The sequence below is a fragment of the Hylobates moloch genome, unplaced genomic scaffold (assembly GCF_009828535.3).
Source record: "Hylobates moloch isolate HMO894 unplaced genomic scaffold, HMol_V3 SCAFFOLD_21, whole genome shotgun sequence".
NCBI classification, from domain to species: Eukaryota; Metazoa; Chordata; class Mammalia; order Primates; family Hylobatidae; genus Hylobates; species Hylobates moloch.
Window position 1 is genome coordinate 42794756 of NW_026652296.1, and position 22815 is coordinate 42817570.

Genomic DNA, 22815 nt, shown 5'->3' on the forward strand with positions numbered 1-22815 from the left:
CATCATTTTGGCGAATTACTGGAAGATGGGGGTTCCGGCCAAAAGGCTGTATATCTTATATATGTATGTACATCCAATACTTGAAATAATTTTTGTTACAAAGAGCTAGTGTCATCAAATGCTAATTCACAGAATGTGGCCTGAATTTTATTTTACTGATACCATTTATCTTTAACTCTTCTTGATATCCACTTAGAGCATCTCCAAACTGGTATTAGAACCCAACCCTCAGTACTAGTGGAGCTTGAATACCTTTCCATGGGTCCCATGTTTTTGGCTTGGATACAGAAACTTCTAAGTGGAGCTACAAAGTGAAAATATGAAGCTGAAATTCTAAAAAGCCCTACAGTCAACTTCTGTGCAACAATACATCAAATAACCTAGTGTTTTCTATGTGGCTGACCATAGGAACTGAAAGTACTATTAGAACTGAGGACAATTATAATGGCTTTCTGCTTAGACACATCACATCATGATTTAGAACAGAATAAGGAGGGGAAATAAATCTAAAACAGAATAAGAAAAAAAGAATGTTATCCCTTCTCTCAAAATAAAGTGTGAGTGGAGGGCATGGAGTATATTTAGTTTTAGTTAATGCTATAACAGAATACCGTAGACTGGTGGTTTATCAACAACAGAAATTTATTTCTCACAATTCTGGAGGCTGGGAAGTCCAAGATCAAGGTGCTTACAGATTTGTTTTCTGGTGAGGACCCACTTCCTGGTTCGTGGATGTTTGTCTTCTCCCTTTCACATGGCAGAAGGGGTGATGGAGCTCTCTGGGTCTCTTTTTATAAGGGCACTAATCCCATTCATGAGGGCTCTTACTCTCCTGACCTACCACTTTCCAAAGGCCCCACCTCCAAATACCATCACATTGGAAATGAGATTTCAACATTAGAATTTTGGGGGCACACAAACATTCAGTCCACTGCAGACATTAAATAAGAATCTAGGGTAAATTCTAACAAAGAATACATTTGAGTTACAGAGTGAAACAGAAGACTAAGAAAGAAGGAACAGTGAAAATATTCTTTAGAATGAAAATGATATTTATATACTGAAAATATATCCTTGACAGTAGTCATTGGGTTTGAAGTAAGTATGGTAGCATAATCTCCTAAAAGAACATTTCTGATATAAAAAGGAATTAATATTGTGCGGAAAAGGCATGTTCCACTCTCCCCCAGTCATACCCCAAGTTTGCACTCCCTTGCTATTCCTGCCTTTAACCACTTCTAATTTCTTTTCAATGAAACCACTGAGAAAGTAGGAAACAGAAATGGTGGTAGTGAACCAGATATAAAAAAAAACTTCCAATGAAGAACTTAATAAATAACTTTAAAAAGAACATTTTTATACTCTAGCCATGATCATAGTACTTGGTAAATACAGGTATGTTGGCATCTTTTTCCTTGCCCCATCAGAAGTCTTGAAAAATGTGGTCCTCCGGAGTTTCAAAGTGTTTTCTTTATTGAAGAATGAATTTCACTACTAACCTTATTTCTTTCATATTCTACTGGCTATTTTACCAATATAAATTTAGTCTTCATAAATAAAAAAATATGTTTTCATAGCAGCAAGTCTACATCCATTATTGTGAAGTTTGCTTTCAAGGAGATTTGATGTTCCATCATGAATTAAATTATCTGCTCCCAAAGTAACTTCATTTGCAAAATGTCAATAAAGTTCATAGCTCTCTATTAAAATTCGAGCCACTCTGTCATGTAAATACAGTTAGATGGTGAAATCTCACCACCTTCATGGCAGTCATCAAAAACCTTTAAAAAAGAAAAAAAAATTATATTCAAATTAAAGTTTTAAAATATCTAAGACCCGACCACTTATTTAAAGCAAGATTAAAAACAAAACTTTCAAACTGAAAGGGACTAGGACTGTATTTAAGAACATATTATGGCCGGACGTGGTGGCTCACGCCTGTAATCCCAGCACTTTGGGAGGCCAAGGTGGGCGGATCACAAGGTCAAGAGATCAAGACCATCCTGGCTAACATGGTGAAACCCCGTCCTACTAAGAATACAAAAATTAGCTGAGCGTGGTGGGAGGCACCTGTAATCCCAGCTACCTGGGAGGCTGAGGCAGGAGAATTGCTTGAACCCGGGATGCGGAGGTTGTAGTGAGCCGAGATCATGCCACTGCACTCCAGCCTGGGCGACAGCAAGACTCCATCTTGGCGGGGAGGTGTGGGGGAAGAACATACTATAATAGGGCCTGCTTTGTGATCATCAGGTTAGGAGTAGTAGAGAGGCTTTTTTTTACTGTGGCATTAAGATGACCATGCTCACCTGTCTGCTGGGCAAAAGGCTATCACCAGGTAACACAGGAATACGGGCAGGGAGACCTATATATATATGAATGACTTAATTTTGATTAACCGATTTTTTCATGTTTAGCTACCTTTTTGTGAAGGGTGTAAAATAGAATTCCTAATGTTAGCCTTTTGTCTAGGGATTGAAACCAAGGCATAGAGAGCTTAGGCATATAGACAAAGGCTGGTATAATGGAATAAAACACACACAGGTTCATGACTATAAATGCCATGAGGCCTGGGACAGTGTCTCTGGCTTTCTCTTGTATCCTTAGTGCCTAGAGCATAGAGTTGGCACTTAAAATATTTGGGAACGAATGAAGGAGGAGTGCTGGGGCATGCTGCAGGGGAAAGACATGATCTCTGGGTTTGAATCCCGGTTACTTCTAAGCTGTATGCCCCTATGTCTTCCTAAGCCTAAGCTCCCTCAGTTTTAAGGGGAAATAACACCACTAGCTTCAAGAACGTAAGGAGGATTAAATGAGACCACCTATGGAAATCATCAAGGACACATCTGGCCCAAGGTAGGTTCTCAACAAATCTCATTTTCTGCCCTATTTAGGTGAAATGATTAGCCCTCATCAAAAAGTGTCCATTTCAAGGCCAAGAGCAGAAAACGCAAATATCCTTAATGTGGTTGTTCCAAGAAAGAATGTAAAGCGGGGGCCGGGTACAGGGGCACATGCCTGTAATCTCAGCACTTTGGGAGGCTGAGGGGATCACCTGAGGTCAGGAGATCGAGACCAGCCTGGCCAACATGGTGAAACCCCGTCTCCACTAAAAATACAAAAAATTAGCTGGGCGTGGTGGTGGGCGCCTATAATCTCAGGTACTCAGGAGGCTGAGGCAGGAGAGTTGCTTGAACCTGGGAGTTGGAGGTTGCAATGAGTCAAGATCGCACCACTGCACTCCAGCCTCGGTGATAGAGTGAGACTCCGTCTCACCAAAAAAAAAAAAAAAAAAAAAAAAAAAAAAAAAAAGTAAAGCAATGATGTGTTCATTAAAGGTCTGTTCATCAAGGTTTCATGGAGGTTTGAATAGCTCTTGGTCAACCCTAAGAGTCTGAGAAAACTGAGGTATGCTTGCTCTGTTTCTTAATGTGGCATTTGCACCCGGGGGCAGTCAAGTATAAAGTGAAGCCACTTTAACTCACCGGGCAGAGTCCACAGGGTGCCCGGACCAAACCCGTGGGAGGGATGATTGGATTGACTGCTCTGTACAGTTTCATGTGTCCGTCTACACTGCCAACTGTGCCTTCTTTTGCAGCAATAATCGTCATCTCCACTTTTCCATCATAAATGAGTGTATTCAGGATGGTTTCAATGTCTTCCATGGATAACTCTACCTAAAAAAGGGATACATCAGAAAGGACACATATAGGACAGGGAGACATCCACTTGGAGGGTGTTAAAAACAGTAAAGGGTTGCTGGGCGCGGTGGCTCACACCTGTAATCCCAGCACTTTGGGAGGCCGAGGCGGGTGGATCACTTGAGGTCAGGAGTTCGACACCAGCCTGGCCAACATGGCAAAACCCTGTCTCTATTTAAAATACAAAAATTAGCTGGGTATGGTGGCGGGCACTTGTAATCCCACCTACTCGGGGGGCTGAGGCAGAAGAATGGCTTGAACCCAGGAGGCGGAGGTTGCAGTGAGCTGAGATCACACTACTGTACTCCAGCCTGGGCAACAAGAGCCAAACTCCATCTCAAATAAATAAATAAAACAGTAAAGGGTCATAATTCTGCTGTGAAATGGGAGAAACATTATGCTGGGGTGGAGTAATTTAAAGCACAAAGAGGAGGAACAATAGTCCAAGTTAGCACAAACCACTGAGATGCCAGGGACAGAACTCTAAGCTCATGTTGAGTTTGACACTTTCTGGTATCTTTACTTCCTAAGTAAAATCTAGAAATCTTATAAAAAATAACATTTCTTTAGCAGGAATTTATTGGAGATTTATAAAATGCTTGAGCAGAAAGGCACTTTAGACATCAAATAGTCCAAGTTCCTAGTTTTTATGAGAAATCTGAGGCCCAAGAAATTAAAGTGACATGTCCAAAATGGCCACTTTGATTTCTTCACTGTGAAAAGCATCAGTGTCCTTAAAAAAAGAATTTCAAAAGGCTAGGGTACAGTGGCACTTTGGGAGGCCAACGCAGGAGGATCACTTGAGTCCAGAAGTTCAAAACCAGCCTGGGCAACAAAATGAGACCCTATCTCCAAAAAAATAAAAAAAGCATCAGTGTCCCAAGCTGAGTATCAGTTCAGATAATGCCCAATGGCAGTGACTGCCTTTGCCTAAGATACAGGACAGTATCTTCCCAAAGTGGATTCTGCAGAATGTTCGTAGCTATCATCTCAAAAAAAAACAAAAAACAAAAAACAATCTGGGTCAAATACATGTTTGGAATACATTGTATGTGACAAAGAGTAAGTTTTAAAAAATAAGATGAAATTCAGTTCTGACCTTACTGATTCCCAATTCACAGATATATTTCCACACTTCATGTGATGAGGCAAATGAACTATTTCTTTGTATCATTGGGTTCTGTTTGCTTTCTCGTGCTGTTTCTGCCTATAAGAATTGAAACATAAGAAATGTAAGTAAGAATATTGGTGTGTTTTCTGAATACACTTTATACTGAGTCAAACCAACAGCAGAACATATTTAGTTTAGTAAAAATGCCCAATTTCAGGTTTTTAATTCCTATAAAATATGATAGATTAAAATCCTTTGTGAAAAACTTTTTACAAGAGGGTTTGCAGTGATGTTCCCTCAATCAGACCTTACCTTGGACTGTAGGAATTTAAAACACTGTTGGTTAAGCACCTCTACAAATTCAGATTCAAAATCCTGGTCACTGTACCAGGCTCCACCAGTCACAGACCGGTCTGGCTGCAGGTTATAGAGCATATACACCTTCTTTTTTGAGGCCTAGGAAAGAACATGCACAGTTCATGTGTTTATAAGATAACAATTTCCAAAAACAAAAAGAAAAACACCTATATTTTGGAACAGTTTAAGATGTACAAAATTATTGCAAAGATAGTACACAGAGCTCCTATATACTCCATGCTGTTTCCCCTATTTTTAACATCTTGGATTAGTGTGGTACACTTGTCACAATTAATGAACTAATATTGATAAATCATTACTAACTAAATGCCATACTTTATTCAGATTTCATTAGTCCTAATGTTCCTTTTCTGCTCCAGGATTCCATCCAGGACATCATACTACATTCAGTCATCTCTCTCAGGCTTCTTTTAGTTGTGACAATTTCTCAAACGCCATATTTCTATCACTATGGACTCATGAGTATTTATTTTATACTTTGATTTACATTCAAATACTTCATTGTTATTCCCACATTGGAAGCTTTGGAATGCTTTGGGCATTGGAAGCTTTTCACTTGGTTCCTGTATCCCTTTGATATGCTCCCATCGTGTGTGTGTGTGTGTGTGTGTGTGTGTGTGTGTGTGTGTGTATTTTAGCACTTTCTTTTTTTCTTCTTTTGGAGACAGGGTCTTGCTCTGTCACCCAGGCTGGCGTGCAGTGGTGCAATCTTGGTTCACTGCAACCTCTGCCTCCTGGGTTCACGTGATTCTCCTGCCTCAGCCTCCCGAGTAGCTGGGACTACAGGCACACGCTGCCACCATGCCCAGCTAATTTTTGTATTTTTAGTAGAGACGGGGGTGTCACCATGTTGGCCAGGATGGTCTAGATCTCTTGACCTTGTGATCCTCCCACCTCGGCCTCCCAAAGTGCTGGGATTACAGGCATGAGCCCCCCCATGTCCAGCTATTTTAGCACTTTTTTACTTTCTAGCACTACAAGATGTTAAGAGCATTTTCTTTTCTTTTTTTCTTTTTTTTTTTGAGACGGAGTTTCACTGTTGCCCAGGCTGGAGTGCAATGGCGCACAACCTCAGCTTACTGCAACCTCCACCTCCCAGGTTCAAGCAATTTTCCTGTCTCAGCCTCCCGAGGAGGTAGGATTACAGGCGCCCGTCACCATGCCCAGCTAATTTTTTTGTATTTTTAGTAGAGATGGGGTTTCACCACGTTGGCCAAGCTGGTCTCTAATTCCTGACCTCAGGTGATCCACCCTCCTTGGCCTCCCAAAGTGCTGGGATTACAGGCACGAACCACCATGCCCAGCCGTCAGGAGCATTTTCTATATGTTTATTTTATTGCATTATAGTATTAGAAACCACGACTTGGGCATTAGATGTGTTCATTGCCATCGGGATGTCATCACTTCTAGGCCTTCTCAGTTGGCAGCACGAGATTTATGTGTGCATATTAACTCTTGTATATATATAGCTATACTCAATATTTCTAAATATAACCATCTATATTATTTATATTCAATTACATAAGAGTCCATACTGATGTTTTCAAGTCTAATCCATTACTACATGGATCATTCTAACTTCCCTTGTTTGTCTGTAACTGCTCACTTCAACACTGAGGAACCCAAATTTCACTGGGTTGTAAACATGAAGAATTTGGGCCAGGCATGGTGGCTTATGCCTGTAATCCCAGCACTCTGGGAGGCTGAGGTGGGCAGATCTTTAAGTCTAGGAGTTCAAGACAGGCCTGGGCAACACAGTAAAACCCTGTCTCTACAAAAATACAAAAATTAGCTGAGCATGGTGGCATGTGCCTATAGTCCCAGCTACTTGGAAGGCTGTGGTGGGAGGATGGCGTAAGCCTAGGAGGTTGATGCTGCAGTGAGCTGTGACTGTGCCACTGCACTCCAGTCTGGGTAACAGAGCCAGACCATGTCTTAAAAAAAAAAAAAAAATTTTGGCTAGACTTTGTTTATGCTAACAAGGTGACTCCTGATAGGACTCTAAATAGTTTCAGGATAGGAGCTGTCCATGCTGAAAAGACCAACCACATGATTATGATTAGAGGGTTGCGGCTTTGGGCCATGTGACATCAGTCCAATCTCGGGAGGAGAGAGGAGCTGGAGATTGAATTCACTCACATGGCTGAGGATTCAATCAATCGTGCCTGTATAATGAAACCCTAATAAAAACTTTGGACAGCAAAGCTTGGGTGGGCTTCCAAATTTGGTTAATGCTTCTGTCATACAAAATAATTTCACCACCCTAGAAACATTTCTCATGCTTCACCTATTCAACTTTCCCTACCATCCCTGCCCTCACCCCTGATCTTTTTAGTCTGTCTAGTTTTGCCTTTTCCAGGATGTCATATAGTTGTAATCATACAGTATGTAGCCTTTTTGGACTGGCTTCTTTTACTTAGCAATATGCATTTAAGATTTACTCATATCTTTTCATGATAGCTTATTTCTTTTTATAACTGAATACTATTCTGGTTTGTTTATCCATTCACTTATTGAAGGATACCTTGGTTGCTTCCAGTTTTTGATTGTGAATAAAGCTGCTGATTACGAATAAAGCTGCTATAAATATTCATGTAGTTATGTGGACATAAGTTTTCAAATCAGTTGGGTAAATACTTAAGAGCTTGACCTTTGGACGATGTGGTAAGACTCTGTTTAGTTTTGTAAAAAACTGCCCAGTTTTTTTTACAAAGGGACTGTACCATTTTGCATTCTTAGCAATGTATGAGTGTTCGTCTTGGTCTGTATCTTGTCAGCATATGGTATTACCAATTTTTAGATTTTAGCTATTCTAATAGGTGTGTAGTGGTATCTCGCTACACTAAATTTTATTTTAATTTGCAGTTCTCTAATGAAAAATAATGTAGAGCATCTTTTCATATGCTTATCTGCCATCTGTATGTCTTCTTTGGTGAGGTTCAGATCTTTTGCTCATTTTTAGTTGGATTATTTGTTTTCTTTGTGTGTGTGTGTGTGTGTGTGTGTGTGTGTGTGTGTGTGTGTTTTTGAGATGGAGTTTCGCTTTTGTTGCCCAGGCTGGAGTGCAATGGTGCAATCTTGCTCACTGCAACCTCTGCCTCCTGGGTTCAAGCAATTCTCCTGCCTCAGCCTCCCAAGTAGCTGGGATTACAGACATGTGCCACCACGCCTGGATAATTTTGTATTTTTAGTAGAGACAGGGTTTCACCATGTTGGTGAGGCTGGTCTTGAACTCCTGACCTCAGGTGATCCACCCGCCTTGGCCTCCCAAAGTGTTGTTTTCTTATTGCTGAATTTTAGGAGTTCTTTGTATATTTTGGAGACAAGTCCTTTATCAAATATGTGATTTGCAAATATCTTTTAGTGTGTAACTTGTCTTTTCATTCTCTTAACATGTCTTGCAAAGCAGAGGTTTTCAAAAAATTTTGATAAACTCCAACTTATTAACATTTTCTTTCATAGACTACTATTGGAGTTGTAGTCCAAGAATTCATTAACAAAGCCAAGGTCATGTAGATTTTCTGTTTTCTTCAAAAAGTTTTATAGTTTTGCACTTTACACCGAGATCTAAGATTATTTTAACCCTTAAAAGGACACAGAAGTTCACCAATGGATGAATGAACAAAAGGTGATATAAATCTATACAATGGAATTTTCATTGGCAGTAAGAAGGAATGAAGTACAATATGGATCAATCTTGAAAACATCATGTTAAGTCAAAGTAGTCATACATAAAAGACTACATATTCTATTATTCCATTTATAGGAACTGTCCAGAATAGACAAATCTATAATAAAGGCAGAAAATAAATTATTCTTTGTTAGGGCCTGTGGAAAGAGAGGCTGGGAAACAAATACTAGTGGCCACATTTGGGGGTGATGAAAATATTCTAAAATTAGGACAGCAGTGATGGTTGCACAACTCTTGGATTATAGTAAAAATCAGTGACTGTAAATCCAAAGATTTTACACTTTAAAAGGCTGAATGAATTCTGTGTTATGAATGATGAATTATATTTCAGCAAAGCTGTTATTAAACATAAAGATGTAGAAGGAAGACTGACAAAATGAGGCTACATGATAGGGATTTATTATATGATTTTTTCTACCTTTGTATATATTTGAAATTATCCATTAAACAATGTGGAAGAGAAATGCTATTCTGATAAATAAAATCACTAATAAGCATCAAATTCTTATAAGTGATGTTATAATTCTTATAATTCTTGTTTTATTCAAAAATAAAAACTTGAAGCAACATATGTAAGTGGATATTCGAGGAAAGGTCTACTCACTGCCACAGACCTAACAGCTCTGAAATTGTAAAATTTGAATTATAGCTTTAATTCTTATGAAATGTGTATTGAAGCAAACTTTATTCTAGGAGAATCTCAGTTCCTCTGATGTCTAAATCAGTGAGGTCAGGGGCAGATGTCCCCGAGGGAGCCAGCTCTGGAGCAGGGGTGGGGCAGGATGAGCAGCAGGAAAAACACATGTGTACTAGAAGAGAAGCTCTACCAAGGCAGGGATCTTTCTACGACTTGTTCATTAATGTATCCCAAGCACTCAGAACAGTGTCTGGCACACAGCAAACACTCTTTGTTGAATGAGAAAGCTAGTATGTCGGGATAAAGTAAATTATCTTACACACCACAAAATCTAGGAAAAATGTTCACAGTTCCAAAGATTCTTCACTGAAGACAGTAAAGTACTTTTAGATTTTTGAGTGGGTGAGACACCAAGAACTAACTGTGTAGGGACAAGTCTAAGCAGTATCTCCAAACCAATCCAACATGAGCTAAATTGTTAAGTCTTTTTTGACCAGCTGTTCTAAATCATGACATAACTTCAAGAATAAAAACTTGAAGCAACATATCTAAGTGGATATTTGAGGAAAGGACTACTCACTGCTACAGACTTAACAGCTTTGATAAGCTTTTTACTTTCCAGATTCTTCAGAATTTTGTTGATTTCTGTTAATGGCAAATTACTTTTATAGCGGATATCTCTGCTCCATATTCCTATGAGAAAGTAAAGAAAAATAAGTTGAACTATGGTTTTCATGGATTTTTAATGTTATTCCTCTAACTTGTGTATCATTCCAAAGCTAGCAGTATAAAGCTAACAGTAAAAATGAAATGACTTAGAGGTAAGAACCTTGGCTAAGGTAGCAAAAGTATGCTAAACAATAAGTCTAATGCTTTGTAAGACTTATTATAATGATTTATAATTTCTAACTAGAAATTTCTTGGAATCCCAGTGTGGCAAACTTTTAAAAAATTTATGGAAAGGGCTGGGCATGGTGGCTCATGCCTGTAATCCCAGCACTTAGGGAAGCCGAGGCAGGTGGGTCACCTGAACTCAGGAGTTTAAGACCAGCCTGGCCAACATGGTGAAACTCTGTCCCTACTAAAAATACAAAAATAATTAGCCGGGCCTGGTGGCGTGCACCTGTAGTCCTAGCTACTTGGGAGGCTGAGGCATGAGACTCGTTTGAACCCGGGAGGCGGAGGTTGCACTGAGCCAAGATCGCACCATTGCACTCCAGCCTGGGCAATAGAGCAAGACTCCACCTCAAAAAAAAGAAAAGAAAATTATTAAAAGGACGTTTTTATAATGGAAGGAAAAATCACGGATGCAATGGCATTATATCATCTGTACCCTTATCTCTATTTTCTGATATTTTCATTTTAGATTGTAAATGTGAAATACAAACTTAAATTTGGGTCAAGGTCAACTGCCATCCTCAAGTGGGACAAAAACACTCTTTAGATGAGTGTCTGCATGAATGTAATCCATTATTTATACAACATTGTATTTGTGAGATGGAAAAAGGAAGCCTAGAGTTCTTATGGCTGCTAAAAGCCCTGTGTGAGAAGCAATGATTTCTTTTTCAAAGAAGGAAATAAGTGTTATATATGGAAAGCGAATTATGTAAATATTTTGCTTTATTTTCTTCCCAATGTAATGGCATATGAGATAGGAAGATTAAAAAATTATGCAGAATGGCCTTCTCATAGGACTATTTTTAAAAATGTTAATTTTAATAAATATAAGAATTAGTTATGTAATTTCAGATTACATCTCAATTTTTCCAGCTAATATCAATGACTCAAATAGATCCCAAATTATTATAACTTAGGATTGCAATTTAGATACAGTTCTTCAAGGGGGTAGAAGAGGAACTATAGCTGCTGAGGGACATCCGTTAAGACACTGCTACACTACACCGGCTTTCCTTTTGGTCCTTGCAAAAACGAGAGGTGTTAGCATCCACGATTTATAGATAAGATAAAGAAACTGAAGCTCACAAAGTTTAAGTAACTTGTCCATGGTCATATAGCTAGAAGGTACAGATTTTTTTTTTAAAAAACTTAAATTTTATTTATTTTGAATAGATAATACATTCATGTGGCTCAGAATTCAGAAGTCTTTTTCCATCCCTGGCCACAGCCCTCTAGTTCTTGTCTCTTTCAAGGCAACAATGGCCTTACTCTTGGGTGTCCTTCAAGCACATGCATGTTATATTTGTATGTTGTATTCCCTTCCTCAATATACTCTGTCCACTGAGTTCTACCCTGGGAAGCTGAGATCTGGATTCCTATATCTAGTTCCAAAGGCAATGTTTTTTTCTGCTTCATCTTTCACATGCTTACCTTTATTTCCTGCATCCTCTATGATTTGATATACTAGTTTTTCTTGGTTATCGGATCCCTTCATTTTACTGTAGTGGAATAAAGTAAAATTAGTAAGGTAAAGACTATAGGATAATCTAATAATCTACATCACTACTTAAACAAAATTAGCAGACAAGGTCACCGCAGTGACATATTTACCAAAAGAAAGGCTTACCTTAAAAAGAATGAGACAGAGCTGTGTGTACCAACATGAAAAGATGTCCAAGATACAGTAAGTGAAAAAAACAAGTTGCAAAACAGAATGGATAGCATGATTCCATTTTTGTTAAAAAAAAAAAAAAAGAGAAAGATTATATATAAATATATAATCATCTATGTGTATTTATATATAGCTAGAAGAAAGGCTATATACTAAATTATTAAGAGCCATTACCTCTGAGAAATGGAATATATCATAGGAGGCAGGGATGATACACAGGACAGGTTTATGTAATTCTGTATTAGCTTTATTCCCAACACATACTTTTGCAATAATAAACATTTTCTTAAAATTAAAAAAACAAGTACTTACCCAGCATTCTGAGAGTCCTTTATTCTATATAAAAGGCCCGTATTGCTCCTTAAGAGATCCAACTGACCCTAGTTTTTAAGACAGTAGAAAACAGGAGTCAGTTATTTTGGAGATATGTTAAATCAAATGACAAATGTTGATGCATTCTTTAACATTCTTAATTTTTCAAAACCTGCTCTTTAATCTCAAAATTTTTCAAAATATCACTAACAATTTCCTGTAGGCTAGATCTTGGCTTGGTTATATGATCAATGCATAAAGAAGTTTTAAAAAGCAGCTTGAGAATAACAATGTATGTTCAAAATCAATATAAATCCAAATTACATATATAAAATAAATAAAAATATAATTTATATAAATAAGAAGTTGAAATAAAGACTAAATAGGCATATTCTGTTGCACAGTGAAAAATAAAATTTATAAAGTTAATGGCTGGGCGTGGTGGCTCACACCTGTAATCTCAGCACTTTGGGAGGCCAAGGCAGGTGGTCCATTTGAGGTCAAGAGTTTGAGACCAGCCTGGCTAACATAGCGAAACCCTGTCTCTACTAAAAATACAAAAATTAGCCAGGTGCAGTGGCATGCGCCTGTAGTCCCAGCTACATGGGAGGCTGAGCTGAGATCGCACCACTGCACTCCAGCCTGGGCGACAGAGCAAGACTCCATCTTGAAAAGCAAAAAACAAACAAAACAAAAAACAAAAAAAGTTAATAGTGACATTTACTGAAGTCAGCCAATGAATAAAAGGACTAGAGTAGTATTGTTTTTATATAGCAAATCAAAAGTAAAATAAAGTATGTCTGTCATGCTCCTGAATTTCCTTGGGTCTGAACTTAGGAGAACCCAGATAATTATACCACTAGGCTCTGGAAGTACTGGAAAGCCACAGTTGAGAGGGACGCTATTCCCTTGTTTATTTATTTATCTATTTAGAGACAGAGTCTCACTCTGTCACCCAGGCTGGTGTGCCGTGGCACAATCTCGGCTCACTGCAACCTCTGCCTCCCGGGTTCATGTGATTCTCGTGCCTCAGCCTCCTGAGTAGCTGGGATTACAGGTTCGTGCTACCACACCTGGCTAATTTTTGTATTTTAGTAGAGATAGGGTTATGCCATGTTGGCCAGGCTGATCTTGAACTCCTGGCCTCAAGTGATCCGCCTACCTCAGCCTCCCAAAGTGCTGGGATTACTGGCATGAGCCACTGTGCCCGGCCCATTCCCTTGTTTTAAAACAGATACTCATGACTTGGAAATGGATTTACATACTGAATGAACAGTGACACACTCCTTCTGTTCCCTGACCCCACGAAGTGGCAAAGTAGGACTACAAGGCCCAATCCAGAGGCTCTGGTCATTTATCCAGCTTATAAATATTTACTGAATACTTGTCCTGTGCCAGGTGTTATGATAGGTGTTTGGGGGAACAACATTAATTCTAAAAGGGAAACACAGAGCTGACTTCAATACCCATCTGGTTGGCATTAAGATAGAGGTAAGTAAAGCCACCCTGAACTCCCAGATTGGGTACTCGGAGAACAGGCTGTGGCCCAACCTGGGGGGGGTTCAGTGACTTCCTGGAGGCAATGGCAGAGTTGAGTACTAATGAGTTAGTCATCTGTAAAGAATAAGAAGAACCTTCTAAGCAGGGGAACAACATGAGTCCTGAGGCATGAAACAGCATGATATGGCAGGAAACCAAAAACAATCTGCTCCTCCTGAAACCTAACTTTTGAAGTAGAGTGGTGGAGATGAGCCTGGTGAGCAGTACAGGGACTCAGTGTGGTAAACCCAGGAGTTTGAACTTGAATCTCCAGTATAAACAAATTGCAGGTGGTAGAGTGCCTTGGTCAGACCTGCATTTAAGACAGATCAGGGGCCAGGCGCAGTGGCTCATGACTGTAATCCCAAATCAGGCTGGCTTCTCTGAGACAGATGGAGTCATGGAAACCAGTTAAGATGCTACTGCAGCTGTCCAGGTAAAAGCCATGAGCCTGAACATGATGCAGTACCAGGGACAGAAATGGAGGGGGTGTGGACAGCAAATTTAAGAACTCTTTTTAAGAGCTAAAATCAGAAACATTACATGATTTATTAATAATCACTCCCTTTCTTAATATCCTTTGATAGCTCTACTACTGCCTACATACAACCTATAGCCAATAGGACTCGCAGTGGGTGGGTGGTGGCAGAGGTGGTAAAAGAGAGGTGCTAAAGATGACTTTCAGTCAGAAGGAAAGAGCTGAGAGGGCGATGAGAGGAAAAAAAGAACTTTTTCCACTGCTACAACCTCCCAGAATCCCTTCCTCTGTCTTTCCCAGAGCTGAAGACCTTCATCACAGTGAAATAACTAGAAATCAGCAACATTCCTTTGTCTTTGGGCTAGAACAGGGGTGAGCAATCTGCTCCGCAGCTTGTTTTTATAACTAAAGTTTTGTTGGAACATGGCTGTAGCCATTTCTTTATGTATCATCGTCCATGGCTGCTGCTTCCTAAAATGACAGAGTAGTTGTGATAGAAATCATATGGCTCACAAAGCCTAAAACATATACTGTCTGGCACTTTATAGAAAAAGTTTGCCAACTCCTGAGCTAGGAAATTGATGGGAAAGGTTTAAGAAAAGATACATCGGACCCCAAATCTCCACATCCAGAGCCCTTGGAAATCCAACGAGATTAGTAGACTTAAAAAACAAATCAGTCATTCAGATGAGGCCTTGGCGTAGAACTCTTTAACCTAACTGCTACTAAAGCCAAACTGAAATGCTCTAAGGAAAAGGATGTTTTGATGATGAGGCAAAGTAAGGAAAGATTTAGTGCATCAGGCACCACTAGGTGGGTTTTTAGACAGTCTTGCTTGTTTGTTTCTGGACAGCTGGAGAATGGCTTCACTGATAAATTCCATGCAATGTCACTGGGGGCTGAGGCTGCACTTCCTCCCCAAGGCCCAACATTCTTCATTCAACTGGACTCATTCTTGCTTCCTGAAATGCTCAGAGTGACAATGTGGAGAATGAAACCCTGATAACTGGGCTCTGTGACAACTCATAGGAAAATCAGGGGGTTGAGGGGGGTGGTATATTTTATAGGAAATGGCCCAACACCAGCAGTAGGAAGCAAACAGAAGGTGAGAACAGACTAGGCCTATGTATGGCAGTGGCAATTAATAAATACAACAGTTATAACATAATGCATTTATTTCATTTGTCTTATAATGCATAATTATTTCTTTTTTTTTTAATCCAAAAGGCGTTTATTGAGATGGTTTCCCACTCATCTTGATTCAGAGTGCTTTCAGTGCTGCTTCCTCCTGAAGGAACATCCTTCTGTAAGCCTTGCTTTTGCTCCTGTAGGCTGGCAGAGGACAGTGGAGCAGCCAACACACAAAACTACCGTTTGTGCATAGCTAAAGACGGTGGTGATTTTATAGCGTCCTGGGCATTTCACATCCATGAAGTAGGAATTGGGGCTCTGCACCAGGCGTTTCTTCTTGTGTTTCCTCTTCTCCTCTTCTGGAGAGGGATGAAGGAGATCCTTTGCGAGAGGCATGTTCTTGTGTGGGTAGCTCGTCACCGCCGGAAAGCTATTTCTTCTTTTTTCAATTTAGGTAGTTTGAGCTGTTTCCTGGTTTAGAGTCTTATCAGTCAAACCTAACACACTTTCTCGTTTTATGACTGCTGTATTAGGGTTCTCCAGAGAAACAGAACCAATAGGATACATCTCTCTCTTGAAAGATGCATCAGAAGGTATTTGCTCCGTGATTATGGAGGCTGAGGAGTCCCATCATCTGCCCTCCGCAAGCTGGAGACCCAGGAAAGTTGGTGTTGGAGATCAAAGGGCTGAGAGCAGAGAGCTGATGGTGTAGATGCCAGTCCAAGTCTGAAGGTCTGAGAACCAGGAGTGCTGAGGGCACAAGATTCATAGCCCAGCTCAAGATTGAATTCAAAGAGTGAATTCAATCTTCCTCTGCCACTTTGTTCTATTTAGGCCCTGAATGGATTGGATGATGCTCACCCACACTGGACCCATATCTACTTTACTCGGTTCACCAATTCAAAATGCTAACCTGTTAGAAACACCCACACAGACACTCCAATAAAATGTTTAACTAGATATCTAGGAATCCTGTATCTTAGTCAAGCTGACATGAAACTTACCATCACAACTACATAATAAAAACAAGTGATAATCAGCATATCAGTAATTATGCAAAATAGTTAGATTCACCTTACCATAGACAACAACCTATTGATGGCTACTGCCCGCTGCTGGGCTTCTATATGAGGCATTTCATTCTGAATTACTTGGTCTGTGATTCCATGAGGGAACTGGTGACATAATTCTATAATCCTAGAAACAAAGATATTAATGTTATCCTTCATGGTTACCTGTTTCAAGAGACAGTCGGGGTAAAAATACAAGTAGAATAGTTTGAAATTGTGCCCTTTTCACATTTGGCAGACAATCTGGGTTTCTGTGATGGTTTTGGATCAAAGCATGTTAGAAATTGAAGAAGATTATTTCTAAATACATGTTTACAGTATTATTGTTATTTAAGAAGAATTTCTTTTCCTCACTAATAAGAACTTTAAATTACAGCAAAAGTCTAATGAAATCACAGAAAAAATATTAAAGCTGAGACTTCAGTTTTCTCAGGTGTAATAAGCATGACAAAGTTAAGCCATAAATGTGCAAGCAGGAGGCAAATGCAGATGTTTCTGGTGGGAAGCCAAAATTTGTTATGACAATTCACCATAATGGGGCCTGTTTTTGGAATTATATCTACCAAACAAAAAAAGTCAAAATCTTCACCTAGTCAACATCAACAAATGTATTATTCCTAACAGTTTGAGAAAGTTGGGTCTTTTAAAACTACGTGATAATCTAAGAGTGGCAGTGCCTCGGTAAAGAATATAAAAGTGGGCCGGGCGCGGTGGCTCACGCCTGTAATCCCAGCACTTTGGGAGGCCGAGGCGGGCGGATCACGAGGTCAGAAGGGACCATCCCAGACAACATGGTGAAACCCCGTCTCTACTAAAACACAAAAAATTAGCCGGGCGTGGTGGCGCGAGCCTGTAGTCCCAGCTACTCGGGAGGCTAAGGCAGGGGAATCGCTTGAACCCGGGAGGCGGAGGTTGCAGTGAACCGAGATTGCGCCATTGCACTCCAGCCTGGCGTCAGAGCGAGACTCCGTCTCAAAAATAAACAAACAAACAAATAAAAATAAAAGTGGCAGAGGCTTTGGGTGTCCTAAAAGTCTTGAGTTCAATACTGCACTGAAACCACCTGGCTTAATGTTACTTCGTAATCACCAACTGCGCCCTAACTCCGCCTAAACGTTTTGTCATAGACGTTCCCTTAGTGACAAGAGCGATCCTGGATCACAACACGCATTCACAAGTGTTCTACGGGGAAGGAAAGCCTAGGGTCTCCTCTCAAAGCACTGATCACGTCAAAGTAGGAAGGCAGCGCATCATCACAACTTCCCCAAAAGTATCAGGGCAAAGCCAGCCAGCTACACAAAGTTGCAAGTTGTCAAACCCATTTTGAACTTCTTGAGTTCTGCTCTCCCAGGATGGGAAGGAAAAGTGGGTCCAGAACCCCGCAATCGTTTTCCCGCGTGCTCACCCAACCCGCTCCGGCCACTCCCAAGGGATCCGGGAGAAGGGGTCCGGCTGCCCAAATGACTGGGCGCCTGATGCAGTCCCAAGCCGGAGCCTCACTGGTTTACCTGTTTTCTATTTCGACCGGATCTGCGTCGGGCGGCTGCACCTTCACCTTCACCTCCGCCATGACGGCGCAGTTCCTCACGCCTATGGGGAAAGATGCACGAAGCAGCCCCGTAGCAAGTCGGGGAACCAGTGGAGGATAGCGCTCTGCCGAGGGCGAGGGGCCTTCTTCCTTGTGTCGCAGCCGGTCCTTCCTTGCCTTTCGGCGGGAGGTGGCCAAGCCGCGCCTGCTCCGGCCCACTTACAGGCGCCGCTACAGCTTCTTATTCTTGTTTTCCAGAATGTCAATGCCCATCGGACGCACAAGACTGGTTCCTTCATTCTGAGCTAGGAAACCAACTTTTAGCACTTGGCAACTCTGTGAAGGAATATTCTTGGATGCCTATGGGATAACACTGGGAAAGGAACTCCAGGCGGGTACCAGGCTCCCTGCGGAGCTGCAGGGGCCGGCCTAGTTGCTAAGAAGCTGCGTTTCCACCAATCATCTGCCCAGCTCCCAGTAGGCGGGACGCGGCTCGCAGCGCCTGTGGTAACCCGGGCGGCTGCGAAGGAGGAGGCAAGAGGCGGTGAGAGGCCGGCGACTGGGTTGGGAGCGGCAGAGATGCATTAGGGGTCCCGATCCCGGGCTCCGCGGTTAGAGGAAGAGGAGGGCGGCTAGAGGAGGGGAAGAGCTTCCCTTACTCCAGCTGAAGGGATTCAGGTGTTCTTGGCAGCCCCTGATGGGCGGGGACAACCAAACGGAGTTCCGGATCCGGGCTGCGAGGGAGCGGTCCACGTTGGGAGAGTTGAGGGGTCTGCGGATCCTGTTGACTGCACGTTGCCATTTGGGCCTGGCGGATCCGCCTTTTTCTTGATTCCCTTTGCGTGGGGCCCACTGGCCACCCCAGCTTCCTAAGGGCATATGCTAGTTGACCCTCGCGAATTACTTCCTCTCCTACATATCTTTTATTTAGAATTTTTCAACTATTTTTATTTATTTATTTATTTATTTATTTATTTATTTTTTTTTTGAGACGGAGTCTCGCTCTGTCGCCCAGGCTGGAGTGCAGTGGCGCAATCTCGGCTCACTGCAAGCTCCGCCTCCCGGGTTCACGCCATTCTCCTGCCTCAGCCTCTCCGAGTAGCTGGGACTACAGGCGCCCGCACCACGCCCGGCTAATTTTTTGTATTTCTTAGTAGAGACGGGGTTTCACCGTGGTCTCGATCTCGTGACCTCGTGATCCGCCCGCCTCGGCCTCCCAAAGTGCTGGGATTACAAGCGTGAGCCACTGCGCCCGGCCAACTATTTTTATTTTATCTGCCTTTCACTTGAATGGAAATGCGACCATGGGCAAGTCTCAAGTCCAGCCACACTCCCATAGGAGCTATTGTTGTGCTGTCAGTGTCTGTAGTTTATATTCTTGGCCCTCGATCCGGAACTATCCAACAAGGCATTAAGTTCACCCCTTAAATTTAGGTACCCCACTTTTGAGAATACAGTCTGTGACAAAGCTCAAACTGCAGACATGTTCAGATCAGCATTATTAGAACTGCAACAGGCAAAACTAAAAAGAAACTAGAAATAGCCTAAATGCCCAGCCACAAATGGATAAATAAGTACATGGAAAACTAAATAATACAGTGAGAATGCAAGAAGTAGACTATAAAAATGGAATGAATATGTAGATGATAATTGGGCAAAATCTATGGATTCTTAATGAAATTTGAAAAGGCAATACAGAGATGTAAATGGTTGTCGTGTTAAGGTGAGCATTTTTTCCCCCTGAAACCTTCTGTGCATTAAAAATTATGACAACCTTCCTCCCCACCCTCACCTCCAAAAAGACCAGTAAGGCTTTCATACTGGTAGTTAATTATTAATACCAGGATTTATAAATACAGTAGATGGAATGGGAGGCTTGTGTTTATTGGTCACTGTTTATATTCTTGCAAACTTCCTTTCCACTGAGAAGTAGTACTCTGCAGTCCTTCTAAAGTGTTTTTGCAGCTTTCAAATACTAGAACTGCTCTGATAATAATGGCAAGGCTGTGAACCCGGAGCTTTCCCAAAAAAGTTAGCTCTAACTAACATTTTGTGGTACACACAGAATTATTTCTGTTCCCCTTGTATGATGACTTGCCCTGAAGCCAAGAGAGCTGACACACACCAGAGGCAGGAAAAGGCGATAATGATTTAGAGGGAACTCAAGTCAGAGCATTAGTGATAGTCTCTGTTTTGCCTTACTCATTTAATTTGCCCTTTTAAAGTAACTCCTTTCCCCCATCTCATTCATTCATGCGCTTTTCTCAGAAGTGAGGTATTTAGATAATCGAAACCCCACACAAGACCTCAACAGCAAATACAGCTGAAATGTAATTATTATTTCAATTAAAAAGGGAATAATATTTGTAGTGCCATGTTAACAGTATTCTCTCATTTTAACTGGTTTTGCTGCATTTAAATTAAGTGCTGCTCTTCAGCTTTTGTGTACAGCTATAAGTGCACACTGGAATTTATATATATATATATATGGAGAGAAAATGACTGCTGGTTCAGTGTGTGTCCCTCAGATCATACCACTACGAGTGCCTCAGCCTGGAAAAGCTAACCATGAAATTGATAACAATACGCTTTTGGAAATGAAATCAGGTAAGAATCACATATGTTTGAAATTGTTCAAAATAACATTGTCATATTTCTTGTGTTATCTGGTTGCTGGTTTATCTCTTTGCCTGCTTTGTCACTCTTTGCTTAGCTTTTTGGGAAATTTGTAAAACTTCTAAAATTTGAGACAGTGCTGTACATTGATGGTTTATAGAGTGGTATACATTTAGATTAAAACGGTTAGCTTTGACCAACCTTTCATTTGTATAGTTTCAGCAATGTCTTGACTTACCTTAGCCAAGGTAAAATGTCCCCGTGCTGGCCGGGCACGGTGGTTCACACCAGTAATCCCAGAACTTTGGCAGGCTGAGGCAGGCGGATCACTTGAGGTCAGGAGTTCAAGACCGGCCTGGCCAACGTGGCAAAACTCTGTCTTACTAAAAATACAAAAATTAGCTAGACATGGTGGTGGGCACCTGTAATCCTAGCAACTCAGGAGGTTGAGACAGGAGAATTGCTTGAACCCGGGCAGTGGAGGTTGCAGTGAGCCGAGATTGCGCCACTGCACTCCAGCCTAGGCAACAGAGCAAGACTCCGTCTCAAAAAAAAAAAAAAAAGTCCCAGCGCTTCCCCAAACTTTTCCAATATGCTTATTATTTAGCTGGTATAATAAATTTGACCTACTAATACAGGCTTTCCAGTGAGACAGGTTGGAGACTTAATCCCTGCCTTGACAACTTCTAGTGGCCTTGGGTACATTACTTGGCCTTTTTGAGTCTCAGTTTCCTCACTGTAAGACAGGAATAATAATACCTACTTCTTAGAGCCATTGCGAGGATAAATAGGTTCGTGTATGTATGAGGTGCACAGGGTTTGGCATATAGTAATGCGAAAATAAATCTCAACTGTAACTACAGAAATAAAGCAGTGAGGGCCAGACCTGGTGGCTCATGTGCGTAATCCCAGCACTTTGGGAGGCCGAGGCAGGTGGATCACCTGAGGTCAGGAGCTCGAGACCAGCCTGATCAAAATGCTGAAACCCTGTCTCTACTAAAAATACAAGATTAGCCAGGCGTGGTGGCAGGTGCCTGTAATCCCAGCTACTCGGGAGGCTGAGGCAGGAGAATTGCTTGAACCCAGGAGGCAGAGGTTGCAGTGAGCCAAGATCGCGCCACTGTACTCCAGCCTGGGTGACAGAGCAAGACTCCACCTCAAAAAAAAAAAAAAAAAAAGAAGAAGAAGAAATAAAGCAGTGAATGTATATCCTGCTAATATTTATTCTTCAAATTCTTAAATATTTGTGTATATGTACACATACACATATATATACATACACATACATAATTAACATAAGGAAAGTTTCACAGGTAAAACGTGAACAAATATATGTGTAAAAAAGACTTTGAAATCCCAATTTTTGCCTTTTTTTATCAATTATATATTTTAATAACTGAAATGTATACAAGCTATCTGCATTTATGATATGACCCCTGTGCTGCTTAGACCAAGAGTTCTAACTAAGCATATGTATTATTATCTGTGTTCTCCTTTAGCTTAAAAGCTGATACAATTTTTTAAACTGTCAAACCACATTAAACATTTTAATATACGTGCCCATAATTCTTAGAAGAAGTTGGGTGACTATTGACAAAAGATGATATGAATGGTAGGGTATCAAAATTCCCTAATAAGTAAATATCAAATAAATAAATAGTTTTCACAATTCAGTAACAAAAAGAACAGTAACCAAAAGAAAAATGGGCAAAGGATATGAAAAGACCTTTTTTTGTTTTTTCTTTTACAACTTTTATTTTAGGATCGGGGGTACATGTGCAGGTTTCCTACCTGGGTATATTGTGTGGTGCTGAGATTTGGGGTATGATGGAGCCAATAACCCAGGTAGCGAGCATCGCTGTAGGTTTTCAGCCCTCCCCACCCTCTAGTAGTCCCCAGTGTCTATTGTTCCCATCTTTATGTCCATTTGTACCTAATGTTTAGCTCCCATTTATAAGTGAGAACACGTGGTATTTGGTTTTCTGTTCCTGTGTTAATTCACTTAGGATTATGACCTCCAACTGCATCCATTTGCTGCAAAGGACATGATTTCATTC

General features: G+C 40.9%; 3 protein-coding genes across 8 annotated transcripts in view; 1 reads left to right on the forward strand and 2 right to left on the reverse strand.

The window, feature by feature from the left end:
* Positions 1-505: 505 nt before the first annotated feature.
* On the reverse strand, positions 506-18299 carry POLR3F (RNA polymerase III subunit F). Of its 2 annotated transcripts, none has more exons than XM_032142111.2 (9): positions 18123-18299; positions 16624-16741; positions 12397-12464; positions 11844-11911; positions 10096-10208; positions 5122-5265; positions 4798-4905; positions 3483-3674; positions 506-1781 (listed from the first exon to the last, which is right to left on the reverse strand). In XM_032142111.2, exons 1-9 carry the CDS (start codon positions 18182-18184, stop codon positions 1704-1706), a joined length of 951 nt encoding a protein of 316 aa, XP_031998002.1. In that variant the 5' UTR covers positions 18185-18299; the 3' UTR covers positions 506-1703. The 2 variants fall into 2 exon arrangements, with proteins under 2 accessions (XP_031998002.1, XP_058288831.1); XM_058432848.1 differs by lacking the exon at positions 18123-18299 and adding an exon at positions 17204-17224 and having other exon boundaries at positions 507-1781.
* LOC116460851 (small ribosomal subunit protein eS27-like) lies at positions 15644-15968 on the reverse strand. Its single transcript, XM_032142113.2, has one exon. It carries the CDS (start codon positions 15938-15940, stop codon positions 15686-15688), a length of 255 nt encoding a protein of 84 aa, XP_031998004.1. The 5' UTR covers positions 15941-15968; the 3' UTR covers positions 15644-15685.
* DZANK1 (double zinc ribbon and ankyrin repeat domains 1) overlaps positions 18251-22815 on the forward strand; it is a 92133-nt gene continuing 87568 nt past the window's right edge. For 2 of the 5 annotated variants that reach the window (XM_058432847.1, XM_032142119.2), the window contains exon 1: positions 19107-20749. In XM_058432847.1, the coding sequence (XP_058288830.1) occupies positions 20641-20749 (109 nt within the window). In that variant the 5' untranslated portion in view covers positions 19107-20640. Of the gene's footprint in view, positions 18687-19106; positions 20750-22815 lie in introns of those variants that run through there. The other 3 variants (XM_032142116.2, XM_032142117.2, XM_032142118.2) reach the window with 3 other exon arrangements.

Coding starts and splice junctions, on each gene's coding strand:
- LOC116460851 (XM_032142113.2), bottom strand. CDS start 15,940: ATGCCTCTCGCAAAGGATCTCCTTCATCCCTCTCCAGAAGAGGAGAAG.
- POLR3F (XM_032142111.2), bottom strand. CDS start 18,184: ATGGCGGAGGTGAAGGTGAAGGTGCAGCCGCCCGACGCAGATCCGGTC. Junction 16,742..18,122: donor CCGGTCGAAATAGAAAACAG/GTAAACCAGTGA, acceptor CTTTGTTTCTAG/GATTATAGAATTATGTCACC. Junction 12,465..16,623: donor TCAATAGGTTGTTGTCTATG/GTAAGGTGAATC, acceptor CTTAAAAACTAG/GGTCAGTTGGATCTCTTAAG.